Source organism: Xenopus tropicalis, chromosome 1, assembly GCF_000004195.4.
Source record: "Xenopus tropicalis strain Nigerian chromosome 1, UCB_Xtro_10.0, whole genome shotgun sequence".
NCBI classification, from domain to species: domain Eukaryota; kingdom Metazoa; phylum Chordata; class Amphibia; order Anura; family Pipidae; genus Xenopus; species Xenopus tropicalis.
Window position 1 is genome coordinate 215,343,240 of NC_030677.2, and position 13,975 is coordinate 215,357,214.

The 13,975-nt window shown below is 44.5% G+C and overlaps 1 protein-coding gene across 1 annotated transcript; it reads right to left on the bottom strand.

Moving 5' to 3' along the window:
* Positions 1-241: 241 nt before the first annotated feature.
* LOC100489535 (E3 ubiquitin/ISG15 ligase TRIM25) lies at positions 242-13,561 on the bottom strand. The gene is made up of 5 exons (XM_031906843.1): positions 13,513-13,561; positions 11,172-11,245; positions 7,413-7,549; positions 730-1,976; positions 242-267 (listed from the first exon to the last, which is right to left on the bottom strand). The coding sequence occupies exons 1-5, from the start codon at positions 13,559-13,561 to the stop codon at positions 242-244; spliced, it is 1,533 nt and encodes a 510-aa protein (XP_031762703.1).
* Positions 13,562-13,975: the final 414 nt, after the last annotated feature.

Consider the following 13,975-nt stretch of genomic DNA (forward strand, 5'->3'; position numbering starts at 1 on the left):
GGTCCCCCACTAGAGGGTCAGGAAAGAGGAAACAAATCATTTGGGGCAGATTGTAGACACGTTTCCTGACTGCTGTAGATGAAATATAGGCATGTAATTAATAATCACACACAAGCATTGTACTCTAGTAATTATTGCCCTGCCTGTGCCCAGTACAACAAGGGAAGTAACCGAGTAACATCCGGAAATAACACGTAACGAGACTGCCCAATATAAACATGGCTCCAGCATTTTGCTGCCATCACAGGACCAAGGGCAGCTCTTTGCCTGGATTTCCCATTGAGTAATGGGTAGTGTCTTAAGTAATGATTCTCACCCTGGAACTTTCGTCCCCCCATACCCAGAATGCAGCATGAAGGGGCTCAGTGAAGGAGGCAGTGAAGGTGTGTAAGTGCCTGATTGGCTCACTCAGCTCATAAAAGGACAGGCGTCCGGCCTCATAGTCCAATGAGATCCTGATTCTCCTGCAGGAAGGGACGTGGGGTAACTCTCTGTCTCTCTTGTCATGTGTCACTGAATAGATATTTGCCCATCTGTACAAACACCAGGACTTGTTATTCTCCCCAATCCAAGACTCTTCCCCCCCTCCCCTCTCTATACTGGGATAGGCCATCCCTACCCTCCAGCTACCAGATTCACTGACCTCCACTTCCCAGTAATGTCGCCCTGAGGGGAAACTCCTGGTGCTTAAAGCCTGAGGCCCCTGAAATCTCTCTGGGGATTGTGGGTAATGTAGTTCTGTTAGTGAGTAGGAAGCAGATTTCCTGTCCCCTGATACAGATACATGATTCCCAGCCGTGTTTATATCTAGTACCAGGCCTGTATGAATCTGTCCAGAGATCCACCATTCCTTTACCCCAGTCACAATCCCAGCTAAGCCTGTAAGTAATGTCTCTGAGATCCGACCCACATCCAGATCCCCTACAGCTGGGTCCTTTATACCCTCTCTCTCTCTGCCCTTATTATCTGCCCCCTCAGCCCCACAAAAGGCAGCTCCATGGGATTCCCATTGTTCCTGTAGGACAGTGAGTGGATCTGCCATGTTGCACAGCTCCTCAATGTGACGGATCTTCCTGGACAGCTCATCCTTCTTAAATTCTAGTCTGTTGATCAGTTTATTGAATGGAAGAGAAAGTTCCTCTCTCTGCCTGGACACATCACCAAGGACTCGCTTCTCTAGGGCTTCCAGCTCTTCCCTGATGCCCCGAAACAGGGCAGTGACTCTCTCTGTCTCACCGGCTGCTTTTCTTTCAGCTTCTCTCCTGCGCTCCTGCAGCCTCTGGGCTCCTCTCTCAGTCTCCTCTCTCTCTGGGCTCAATTTCTCCAGAACTTTCCTCAGTTTCTCTTTCTTCTTCTCAGAGGCCTCACTCAGCAGCTCCACCCTGTGGCCCCGGTGCCCCCCGGCCAGGCAGCAGGATGCACAGATACAGGCAGAGTCCTCACAGCAGTGATACTTTAGGGGCTCATTGTGTACAGAACATTTTCTCCCCATAAAGGAAGCGGTGGGCTCAGTGAGTACATGTTCTGCTGACTGGCAGTGCCCCCTCAGGTGGGTATCACACAGAGAAGCCTCACACAGGAGACAGGATTTAGCAGCAGGTACAGGAGAGAGGAGACAGTAAGTGCAGAAGATCCCAGTCTTCCCCAGTGCTGTCTCAGTCGGACGGAACCTCTCCACCAGGCCACGCAGCTTCCAGGCTGTTGCCAGTTCAGGCCTTCTTTTAAATCTCTGTCTGCATTCAGGGCAAGAAGGATCTTCCTCTATCCCCTCCTGCCAGTCCCATGTTCTCCCAATGCAGCCCCGGCAGAAGTTATGGCCACAGGGCAGGGATACCGGATCAGTATAAATGCTGGTACAGATGGAGCAGCTCAGCTCGTCTCTCAGATCAGCAGCCGCCATCGCTGAAATCAGGAACAAAAAACAAAACTGAACGTTACTGTCTGTATAACCAGTTGGACTTGTTTTATCTCCCCCTCTCACACGGGGTGGGGCAAAATTATTACTTGCTCAAACTATAAGCACCAACATTGTTCACCTGTTCACACCTCAAACAGACTGTAGGAGCAGTGCCAGCATTGTGTCACTGTATGTGTTGCCTGCCCTATGCTGCCTGTGTGTGCCATACTCTGCCTGCCCTATGCTGCCTGTGTGTGCCATACTCTGCCTGCCCTATGCTGCCTGTGTTTGCCCTACGCTGCCTTCCCTATGCTGCCTGTGTATGCCATACTCTGCCTGTGTGTGCCATACTCTGCCTGCCCTATGCTGCCTGTGTTTGCCGTACGCTGCCTGCCCTATGCTGCCTGTGTGTGCCATACTGTGCCTGCCCTGCCTGTGTGTGCCATACTCTGCCTACGCTACCCTGCCTGTGTGTGGCATACTCTGCCTATGTTACCCTGCCTGTGTGTGGCATACTCTGCCTACCCTACGCTGCCTGTGTGTGCCATAGTCTGCCTGCCCTATGCTGCCTGTGTGTGCCATACTCTGCCTGCCCTATGCTGCCTGTGTTTTCCCTACGCTGCCTGCCCTATGCTGCCTGTGTGTGCCATACTCTGCCTGCCCTACGCTGCCTGTGTATACCATACTCTGCCTATGCTGCCAGTGTGCCATATTCTGCCAGCCCTATGCTGCCTGTGTGTGCGCCATACTCTGCCTGCCCTATGCTGCCTGTGTGTGGCATACTCTGCCTACCCTACCCTGCCTGTGTGTGCCATACTTTGCAAGCCCTATGCTGCCTGTGTGTGCCATGCTCTGCCTACCCTACCCTGCCTGTGTGTGGCATACTCTGCCTATCCTTCCCTGTCTGTTTGTGCCATACTCTGCCTGCCCTATGCTGCCTGTGTGTGCCATACTCTGCCTGCCCTATGCTGCCTGTGTGTGCCATAGTCTGCCTGCCCTATGCTGCCTGTGTGTGCCATACTCTGCCTGCCCTATACTGCCTGTGTGTGCCATACTGTGCCTGCCCTGCCTGTGTGTGCCATACTCTGCCTACGCTACCCTGCCTGTGTGTGGCATACTCTGCCTATGTTACCCTGCCTGTGTGTGGCATACTCTGCCTACCCTACGCTGCCTATGTGTGCCATAGTCTGCCTGCCCTATGCTGCCTGTGTGTGCCATACTCTGCCTGCCCTATGCTGCCTGTGTTTGCCCTACGCTGCCTGCCCTATGCTCCCTATGTGTGCCATACTCTGCCTGCCCTACGCTGCCTGTGTATACCATACTCTGCCTATGCTGCCAGTGTGTCATATTCTGCCAGCCCTATGCTGCCTGTGTGTGCGCCATACTCTGCCTGCCCTATGCTGCCTGTGTGTGGCATACTCTGCCTACCCTACCCTGCCTGTGTGTGCCATACTCTGCAAGCCCTATGCTGCCTGTGTGTGCCATGCTCTGCCTACCCTACCCTGCCTGTGTGTGCCATACTCTGCTTGCCCTATGCTGCCTGTGTGTGCCATACTCTGCCTATGTTACCCTGCCTGTGTGTGGCATACTCTGCCTGCCCTACACTGCCTGTGTGTGCCATAGTTTGCCTGCCCTATGCTGCCTGTGTGTGCCACACTCTGCCTGCCCTAAACTGCCTGTGTGTGCCATACTGTGCCTGCCCTGCCTGTGTGTGCCATACTCTGCCTACGTTACCCTGCCTGTGTGTGCCATACTCTGCTTATGTTACCCTGCCTGTGTGTGGCATACTCTGCCTGCCCTACACTGCCTGTGTGTGCCATAGTTTGCCTGCCCTATGCTGCCTGTGTGTGCCACACTCTGCCTACCCTAAACTGCCTGTGTGTGCCATACTGTGCCTGCCCTGCCTGTGTGTGCCATACTCTGCCTACGTTACCCTGCCTGTGTGTGCCATACTCTGCCTACGTTACCCTGCCTGTGTGTGGCATACTCTGCCTATGTTACCCTGCCTGTGTGTGGCATACTCTGCTTACCCTATGCTGCCTGTGTGTGCCATAGTCTGCCTGCCCTATGCTGCCTGTGTGTGCCATACTCTGCCTGCCCTATGCTGCCTGTGTGTGCCATACTCTGCCTGCCCTATGCTGCCTGTGTGTGCCATACTGTGCCTGCCCTATGCTGCCTGTGTGTGCCATACTCTGCCTGCCCTGCCTGTGTGTGCCATACTCTGCCTACCCTACCCTGCCTGTTTGTGCCATACTCTGCCTGCCCTATGCTGCCTGTGTGTGCCATACTCTGCCTGCCCTATACTGCCTGTGTGTGCCATACTGTGCCTGCCCTATGCTGCCTGTATGTGCCATACTCTGCCTGCCCTGCCTGTGTGTGCCATACTCTGCCTACCCTACCCTGCCTGTGTGTGGCATACTCTGCCTATTCTATGCTGCCTGTGTGTGCCATACTCTGCCTACCCTATGCTGCCTTTGTGTGCCATACTCTGCCTACTCTATGCTGCCTTTGTGTGCCATACTCTGCAAGCCCTATGCTGCCTGTGTGTGTCATACTCTGCCTGCCATACACTACCTGTGTGTGCCATACTGTTCCTGCCCTATGCTGCCTGTGTGTGCCATACTCTGCCTGCCCTACCCTGCCTGTGTGTGCCATACTCTGCCTACCCTATGCTGCCTTTGTGTGCTATACTCTGCCTATCCTTCCCTGTCTGTTTGTGCCATACTCTGCCTGCCCTATGCTGCCTGTGTGTGCCATACTCTGCCTGCCCTATGCTGCCTGTGTGTGCCATACTCTGCCTGCCCTATGCTACCTGTATGTGCCATACTCTGCCTGCCCTGTCTGTGTGTGCCATACTCTGCCTACCCTACCCTGCCTGTGTGTGGCATACTCTGCCTACTCTATGCTGCCTGTGTGTGCCATACTCTGCCTAACCTATGCTGCCTTTGTGTGCCATACTCTGCCTACTCTATGCTGCCTTTGTGTGCCATACTCTGCCTACTCTATGCTGCCTGTGTGTGTCATACTCTGCCTGCCATACACTACCTTCATTATACGAAATTGAAAATAAAGGAAATAATAATGCTAAGAAATTACTATTACTCATTTGTGATAAACTTGCAAGGAATACTGAACCTGGTGTCAGTATGATTCTTTCGGTGCGCACCCACACACTTTGTTGAACTAATTTGGACAGGAATAAATACCGTGAGGACTGATTATGTCTTTAACAATTTGAGCCCAATGTGAGACTGCAGGTTTTGTCTGTCTTTAAGCCAAATATATAAGAATTCCGGACAGTTGACACGGAACGGGACGGAGACTGATCACCTCCGGGACACGATAAGAACCTAGGTTTTAGTTTCTTTACCGTGTCATCCCCATATCCTATTGTGAATTAGTCTGTATTCGCAGTGGCTTCCTGGCAGCAAGCAAAGACAGGTTCCTCAGGCCTGCAGCTCATTTTAACGGAACCTGCACATGGTATATATTGCCTGATGTATTCTGTTTTTCTATGTTTTCTTTTGCCTCCCTATAATTGGTCTCTGTTAACAGTCTAAGGTTGTGTCTATGAAGTTCAGTAGCAGGAGGATTCTTATGTGCAGGGATAAGAGGGGTTAATGGTTACATTCCAGCTGAGAGGTGTACATGTTGGAAAGGGGATAGTCACTGCGATTGTGTGTGTGTGTGTGTGTGTGGGGTGTCATAACTTTGGTGGGTTAACCTAGTACAGTGTGCGGGAAAGCTATGTTGTGTCAAAATTGTGTATTTGAACTTTTCTTTGGTATTACAGAAGGGATGTTAGAGTGTGAATAAGATGAGCAAAACTGAGTTAGAAATTTAGGACCCTGGATATCTCTCTCTCTACTGGGTTCCAGGGATCAAACCAATAGTAAGGTGGAGGAAGGGATCTCAGTATGTGAGCTGATGGCAGTCAGAGAGGGGAAGGAATATCAGATAAAAAGGAAAGAAAGAAATTGTAAACTGTTTTTCTTTAAAATTTTGTTTGGGTCGGTTCCCAGATTAAGGTGTTACTATTATTATTATTATTAACATTTATTTATAAAGCGCCAACATATTCCGCAGCACTGAATGTTTGTTTCCCCAACAGTTACAATTACACTCTGATGCTTTAACTAATTTTGTATCTCTAAAACATGGTCCATCTATCTACATACAGAAATTTCCCCAGAAACCTTAACAAATTGCATAAAGCGTTTTGATAAACTCATCCACACAGAAATCTGGAGGGAGCAAAACTTTAGACTAATCCATCTAGCCTATAAAGGTTTTAACTCTGATTAAAAAAAAAATTTCCTTAAAAAAATTGTCCCAAATGTAATACACCGCTTCCAAACATTATTCATCTACTTTGGGATTGCCCTCATATTAAAAGTTTTTGGCGAGTCATTGAGAGCCATTTAAAATCTACATTGGACTTTAAACATAATCTGACTCCAAAATCTGCCTTATTAAATTTTTCAGAAGACATTATACAAGTGTCTCGCCTAATTCAGCCTAAATTTGGGAACATTTCCTACTCCATAAATTATCTGAACCTTATTTTGGCAGCAGCAAAGAGGATTATTTTACAAATTCTCTGTACAAATAAAGCCATTGCTTTCAAATTTAGTAATACAAAAAACCGCACAAGATTCTTATCTAAATGGAGATTCCTCATGCATACCCTTTCTCCCAATGATAGTTCTCATTTGGACTCATTTCCTTACTATCCATAGTTCCATGAATATTTCCAAAGTCTACTAGCCTGTTTAATTGTATCAATAAGAATTGTTTAATGTAGTATTAATCTTATCCAATTATATCACAATAATCCATGTTTTTCTGCCATTACCTTTTCATCTATAGTCACTTGTAAAATTGTTTGAATTGCTCATTGTATTGATCTACTTATGTACCTTATTAATCCCATTTGGGATTGTTTGTTTCCCAATGATTATTGTACTTGTCTAATATAATAAAAAAATAATTTTGTATCTCAATTAACTTGTGAACTAACTAAAGTGCATGGCCAGGTGTTCTCTTTTGTAACAGATCCCATCTTCACTGAGGGAACTGCAGCCCGAGGACTAAGTGATGCTAAAGGAATCTGTTTGGAACTACACCTCCCACTGCAAAAAGACCCCAGCCCTGGAAGGAACACTTACATCCGTGCAAAGATAACTTATATCCTTTTATATTATTATTATTCTTGTTAACATTTATTACTATTCAAATAAGAATATGTACATAACTTTATCATTACTTTGAATGGCAACTATGGTGATGTCTCTTTATCTTTTCGTTTACCCACACAGGAACCTACATATACCTTCCGCCCTGAAGACTCTCTTGTTGTTCTACAGATGCATCGTTATCGAAATGGGGGATTTCCATTTGGACCCAAAGCCACAGTTATTGCCATCACACCAACCTCCATTCTAACAGATTCCAGTGACCAGTGGATTCACGCTTCAAGAGTGAAACTTGCCCGAGTTGCTACCACCACCAGTACCTTCTAAAGATTATAACACTACCAAAGATGACCTCTTCTTGCCTGATAGCACCGCCCCAAGACATCAGGACAGACAGAATGACCAGGATGACCAGGAGGATGATCAGAGAGAAACTCAAGAACTGATAACTACCTACCTGTAATGAACAGGAAATAGACAAAATATGCACTTTGGTGCAGCCTCTTATTTTCCTTTTGATATTTATCCCATTGTGAATATTACTTAACTGCATCTACTCTTTTTCATTTACAGAAACTTTCCAGTCTCTGTTATAAGCCTCCCATTAATGACATTTTTTCCTATTTCTACAACCAATTTATCTATAGTATCTAGGGTTAAACATGAAGTTTAATCACCTTACCTTATTAGTTTATTTGTTTAAAGGTTTTAATGGAATTGTGATAATGCAATGAGGTTGGTTCAATGCTATTACTATTCACACTTAAAGATAATTTAACTTGCTCTGCTAATAATCACTGTACTATATGGAATATGTCTGCAACTTTCTCTATCTATAAGGTTCCAGATCTGTTAAAAGGTTATTTTATGTTTTCTAATACCACCTGTGACTGTTCCATATCTAATATCACTGCATTCCAATCTATTATTCTTTACTTTTCTGTTGTTTATGATTTAACCTTTTTTGAATAACATTGTGTCCACTACTTATACCTGGACTTATGTCACTAATTTTTCTCTTCCTGTAGACCTTGTGTTAGTTTTTATTAATTATACTCCTATCACTAACTGCACATAGTTTATTTTTAACATCAAGTGCGTCCATCTTGATACACCTTAACACATAGTTATTCTATGTGTATAAAAATCTGTATACATGTTTTTTTTTCTTTTTGTCTCTGTCCTTCTTAAATAATCTTAGCCATCCTGTTATTGGACAAGCTGTTTTTTGTTTTTCTTTTTGCCAATACCATCAAGGTTAAAATGCTCAAGGCTGAATACCAAGTAAACCACAGCTGAACCTTATTTTTTACACAAAGATTTGAATGTACTACATTCATTAGAATGTTTATCTGACTATTCTGTAATGATTACAGTTGTCCCACAGTATGTTTGCCTAGCTACAGACTTTCCTGTCGGTGTTTATGCTGTTGATTCTTCTCTACCTTTTAGTGGCTGCTTTGCCAATGTCACTCTGCTACGATGGTTCAATTGTACTTACTATTTTTCTCCCATTTCCTACTGTTCACAAGTCATTCATGTATTTCCCATCTGCTTTACCTTAGATCAGTATCAGATCCCTTTATCAGTGTACTGTTCCTTAATCACTGATAATACTAATGCTATAGCCGCTTGTCACATGACCAATAACTGTATGACACAGCTATTAAAACAGTAGCAACTTAGAACAAGTTAATATCCCTAGGATCTCAAATACAGGACAATTTACAGCATCATTGGTATGATATATTCTCAGGTTGGTCACACATTGGCTATTCTATTGTTCAAAGCTTCTTCTATCCACTTATCATTGTTGTGGTTATATTTGTTTTGCTTATTTTTTGTTCAACTTGTATTTGTCATGTACCTTTTGCAAACACATACAAAAGATGATTTCCATTTCTCAACTAGAACAACTCAAATTAATTCCTGCTATAGATCCCTCACTACCTTTCAGTGGTTGCCTCACTAACGTCACCCTTTTACGTTGGTATAATTATACCTATTATTTTTCTCCTATCCCCACTGTCCATCGTTCCTTTCTGTATTTCCCACCTACCTTACCTGTAGGATCAGATTCCCAATACTGTATATCAATCACTTATTATCCATAACACTAACATGATTGCTGCTTATCGTAAGCATGATACCCAATTGCATGACATTGCTCCCAAGAACAAATTGCTCTCTCTGGGCTCTATATACAAGATGAGCTGCAACCCCATTGGTATGATGCCTTCACTGGCTGGTCTCCTACAGGTTCTGCTATTATGCAAAGTTTTTTCTTTTTATTCACTTTTTGCTGTTATTACTGTGTTTGTTTTACTTGTATTTTTCAATTTATATCTCTCATGTATTTTTCGTAAACGTATTCAAAAAATGATTTCACATGCTCAGTCTGAACAACTTAAGCTTATTTATGCTTCACATATGTAGTCACTTTGGTGACTAAAAGGGGGATTGATAGGGTTTAAATTGCTTAATGCTGAATTTACACAATTTTGTTTTCAATCATGAAGGCCTGTGAATGTGTTACTTCAGTTGTTATGATTATCCTCACTATCTTGTCTGTGTCCAAGTTGCTTTTGGCCTTGTTTATCTCAGCTAATATTCAAGGCTAAGAGATCATAATAAAGCTTCAGCAGCTAATTAAATAATTTCTGTATTTCTACTAATAATTGCAATGTACCCACCCATGATATGTAAGCATAATGGGATGTGTTTTTCTATCTACTATATAAGTAATAACAAAACAAAATAAATTTGTACTTGTTTGCAATACACATACTGGTTGTATCGTTTGTACAAGTTCCCTGATCAGCGCACATGCGCAGACGATATCAGATGTTTCGCCGACGCACAGATTAAATCGAACCGGTTCGTGACTGCTTAGATACAGTGCAGAGAAGCACAGACAGAGTTAAAGAGATTAACCCTTACAGTGTGTGCCATACTGTTCCTGCCCTATGCTGCCTGTGTGTGCCATACTCTGCCTGCCCTACCCTGCCTGTGTGTGCCATACTCTGCCTGCCCTACGCTGCGTGTGTGTGCCACTCTGCAAGCCCTATGCTGCCTGTGTGTGCCATACTCTGCCTGCCCTATGCTGCCTCTGTATACCATACTCTGCCTGCCCTATGCTGCCTGGGTGAGTAATTATATGCTGGGGGTTGCTATGCTATCTGTAGGGGAGGAGGAGCCATATGGATTTAAGGGTGTGGCTTAATATGACATGAACCTTTTTTATGAATGAAGGGGGATATTCCTGCAGTGAGCACCAATCATTTGGGTTTTCATACCTCCTGACATTTGAAAAATGCAAAAAGGGACAAAAAGAAATGCTGCATGTTTTGGGCAATAATTTTTAAGATGCCTGTTTTGTGACCACACCCCTAAATAGCACTTCCATTTTACAAAATTTGGCAGGTTATGTAAAGTTTGTACACATTCCTGAGGGTTTTGGGGTCTTGTTTTATGTGTTATTACAATTTTTCTAATTGAGGTGAAGTTGCCCTTTAAGCTGAGAGTCTCAGTTCCCCCAAAAGACCTGTTTAGCTTATTAGTTACAATTGTATCTCCGTGCAGGGGTGGTGAGTTTTCTGGTTTCTGCCAAAAGTCCCCTTATCTCATTACGTTTGGGAAACTTTGTATCTTTTTTGGTGCAGGGGATCAAAGGGAAGCCCTGGTGGCCCTGGTGGAAGATACTTAGTACCCAGGTGTCACATGTGTTTCCCATGTCCCAATGAAACCTTGTAGCCTTCCCCCTACAAACTGTGGCTTGTCTGGCCGGATGGAGTCAGGCTGAGGTAGCTATTTCGGGCTTGCTGGTGCCAGGTTGCTCTGCTGCATCTGGAGGTTGGGTTGGTCAGGGAGGCTCTGGAGTTGGAGCTAATGGAGCAAAATGATCTGCCATGTGAAGCCCAGCCTCTCCTCCCAAAGTATCTGTTGGGTTTGTCAAATGTAGATATCTTTCCTGTTTTTGCCCCTTATAACCTCTGCTATGTTTTAAATTAGGTCCAAATAAGGACTCCCCCATAAATTTTAGGGATAACAGTCTTAGCTTTGATGCAGAATCACCTGACCAATTGTGCAGCCATAATGACTAACATGTTGGCTGTGGTTTTGGCTTTTAGCTTGATCACTTCCATAGCATCCTCTGCCAGGAAGGAAAGTGTAGCGGACAGGCTGTCTATATCTGTCTTGAGTTCTTGTGATGGATGCCTGGTCAATTCTTGTGCCCAATGCTTGGGCTGTGTGGGCTAGGCCTGTGGATGCTGCAGGGGGAGGATCTAAGTATGACTGCTGTTTGGACTTAAGATCTCATAAGTATGGGCTCCATGCAATAGTTTAATGGTTCCTTTGGCCAGCAGTGCAGCTGACTTGATACCTGAACGATTACCAAATCAACCTTAGGGGCTTTGTCCTATTTTTTTTTTTTGGCACTTTTCTGCTATGGGGTAAGTGTTAAAAAATTATTTGCGTACAAATATTGAAGAACTATCCTAAGTGGTTTAACTTGGAGGTAAAAAAGTTAATAGGGAAAAAAAAGATGGCATTTAAGAAATACAAATCAGAGGAGACAAAAGCTGTATTTAATGATTATAAACACTATAACAAGTGTGTAAAACAGCAATCCGGAAGGCAAAGATAGAAAATGAGGAGCGCATCGCGGCCGAGGCCAAGACTAACCCCAAAAAGTTTTTTAAGTATATTAATAGTAAAAAGATGCAGGTTGAGGGTGTGGCCCCATTGAGTTATAATAACAATATGGTTACAGCGGGTACAGAAAAGGCAGATGTGCTTAACCAGTTCTTTTCTTCTGTGTATACAATGTAGTGTTTAACAGCAACCCTGTTATTAGATGTTTATTATGTTTTGTTAATGTTCAATACTATTCAGCACTGCTGACACTAGAGGGCGCCCTTTCCAGCAAGCCAGATAGTATCATAGTCACTATGGGTTTGATACAGCCATGTGAGCAGAGCTGGCAGCCCTACAGTTTGTAAAATAAAGCAAAAGCCTCTGTGTGTGTGTGTGTGTGTGTGTGTGTGTCTGTGTGTGTGTGTCTGTGTGTGTGTGTGTCTGTGTGTGGGTCTAAACTTTACAACTGGCAATGAGGATCAACATTCTGTGTCACTTTCTTTGTTTGATTCTTACTAAAAGTGATAGCCGGCATTTATGCTCCTCTGTCAGGGCCCTTTGCACTAATTACACTTTTCCACCATTTGATTCTGATGCTGAACCCAACTCTGCTGCTGGGCAAAGGTGGATGAGATGGATATAGAGATAATGATCGGGTTGCTATGGATGTCACTAATGCCGACAGAAAGCTTTATTACTGCATTTAGCTGGGGAAAAGGTGTATGATACCTACACACACCGGCTGAACCCACTGACACACACAGAGCTGAGAGGGAAACAACTGCATATTTCAACCCTAAGAGGAATAAACAGTATGGAATCTATATATTCAGACAACACAGCAGTCAGATGGAACGCTGGATACATATCACACTAGATTACGTTTGCTGGCTAAATACTATAATTTCTCTAACACTGATGATGAAATATGTCCGTTTTGTGTCCAGCCATGCAGTCCCAAAGGCTCTTACAGTTCCAGAGCTTCAGGAAGCCACACTGAAATATCCTGTATTACAAGCACTTGCGCAACTGATACACAATGGGAAATGGCACACTGTAGCAAAAACACTGAACATTCAGCAAAGCTCATGATATTGAGTTGCAAAGGAGCTGACAGTCACTGATGATAACAGCATCCTCTTAAGGGTTAACCGAATACTTATTCCTTACTGTCTACAAAACCGAGTGGTGTCTTTATCCCATGAAGGACTCCAAGGTATAGTAACAATGAAAAGACTTCTTAGAGAAAAAGTATGGTTTCCAGACATAGATCAGAGAGCAGAGATGGTGGTGCAAAGATGCATTGCGTGTCCGGCAACGGCACCTGGAACCCACACGGAACCATTACTAATGTCTGTGTTACCAGCAGCCCCTGGTGTAATGTGAGCATTGATTTCTATGGAGCATTTCATACTGGTGAATACCTGCTGGTTATCATTGGTGATTATTCCACATTCCCAGTGTCAGACCAACCTCCTCTGTATCAGTTCTACCTGCTCTATAGAAAGTGTTCTCTTTGTTGGGCATTCTACAGACTGTTAAAACAGACAATGGCCGACCTTTTAATGGAGATCAGTTCAAGAACTTTGCTTTGTACCTTGGATTTAATCATAAGCGTATCACTCGGCTGTGGCCTCGAGCAAACGGGGAGGTGGAAAGGTTCATGGGACAATGGGAAGTTCCTTAGAGCAACTGCATGTGAAGGCCGGCCATGGAAACAAATCTGGTTTCTTTTCTCAGAGACTACAGGTCCCCCCCCACATTGCACAACAGACAAATCACCTGCGGAGGTGCTGTTCAACCGCAAACTCAGGATTACAATTCCAGACATTGGTGACAGCAAAACTGAGACTGTGGGTAGAGATTTGTTTGAAAAAGATTCTAGTGCTAAATCCAAAATGAGAGCATATTCTGACACCCATCGTCATGCCCGACACTCTGGGTTGGCAGTGGGAGACAGAGTCCTGTGTCGGAAACAAACTGGACCCTGTGTATGATACACAACCATATACAGTTACAAGCATCGAGGGCTCTATGGTAACCGCAGAAAATGATCCGCACAGTATTACCCGAAATGCTTCCTATTTCAAAAGGATTTCTAAACAAAATCGAGAATTACCTGATGATGATGATGATGAGCCTTTGCAAAGACTATTTCAAGAGAGCCCCAAAACAAACAATGATGGCCCTACAGAGAGGAGCTCAGAAGAAGAAAACACATCGGGAGACACCTGTGCCCACTAAC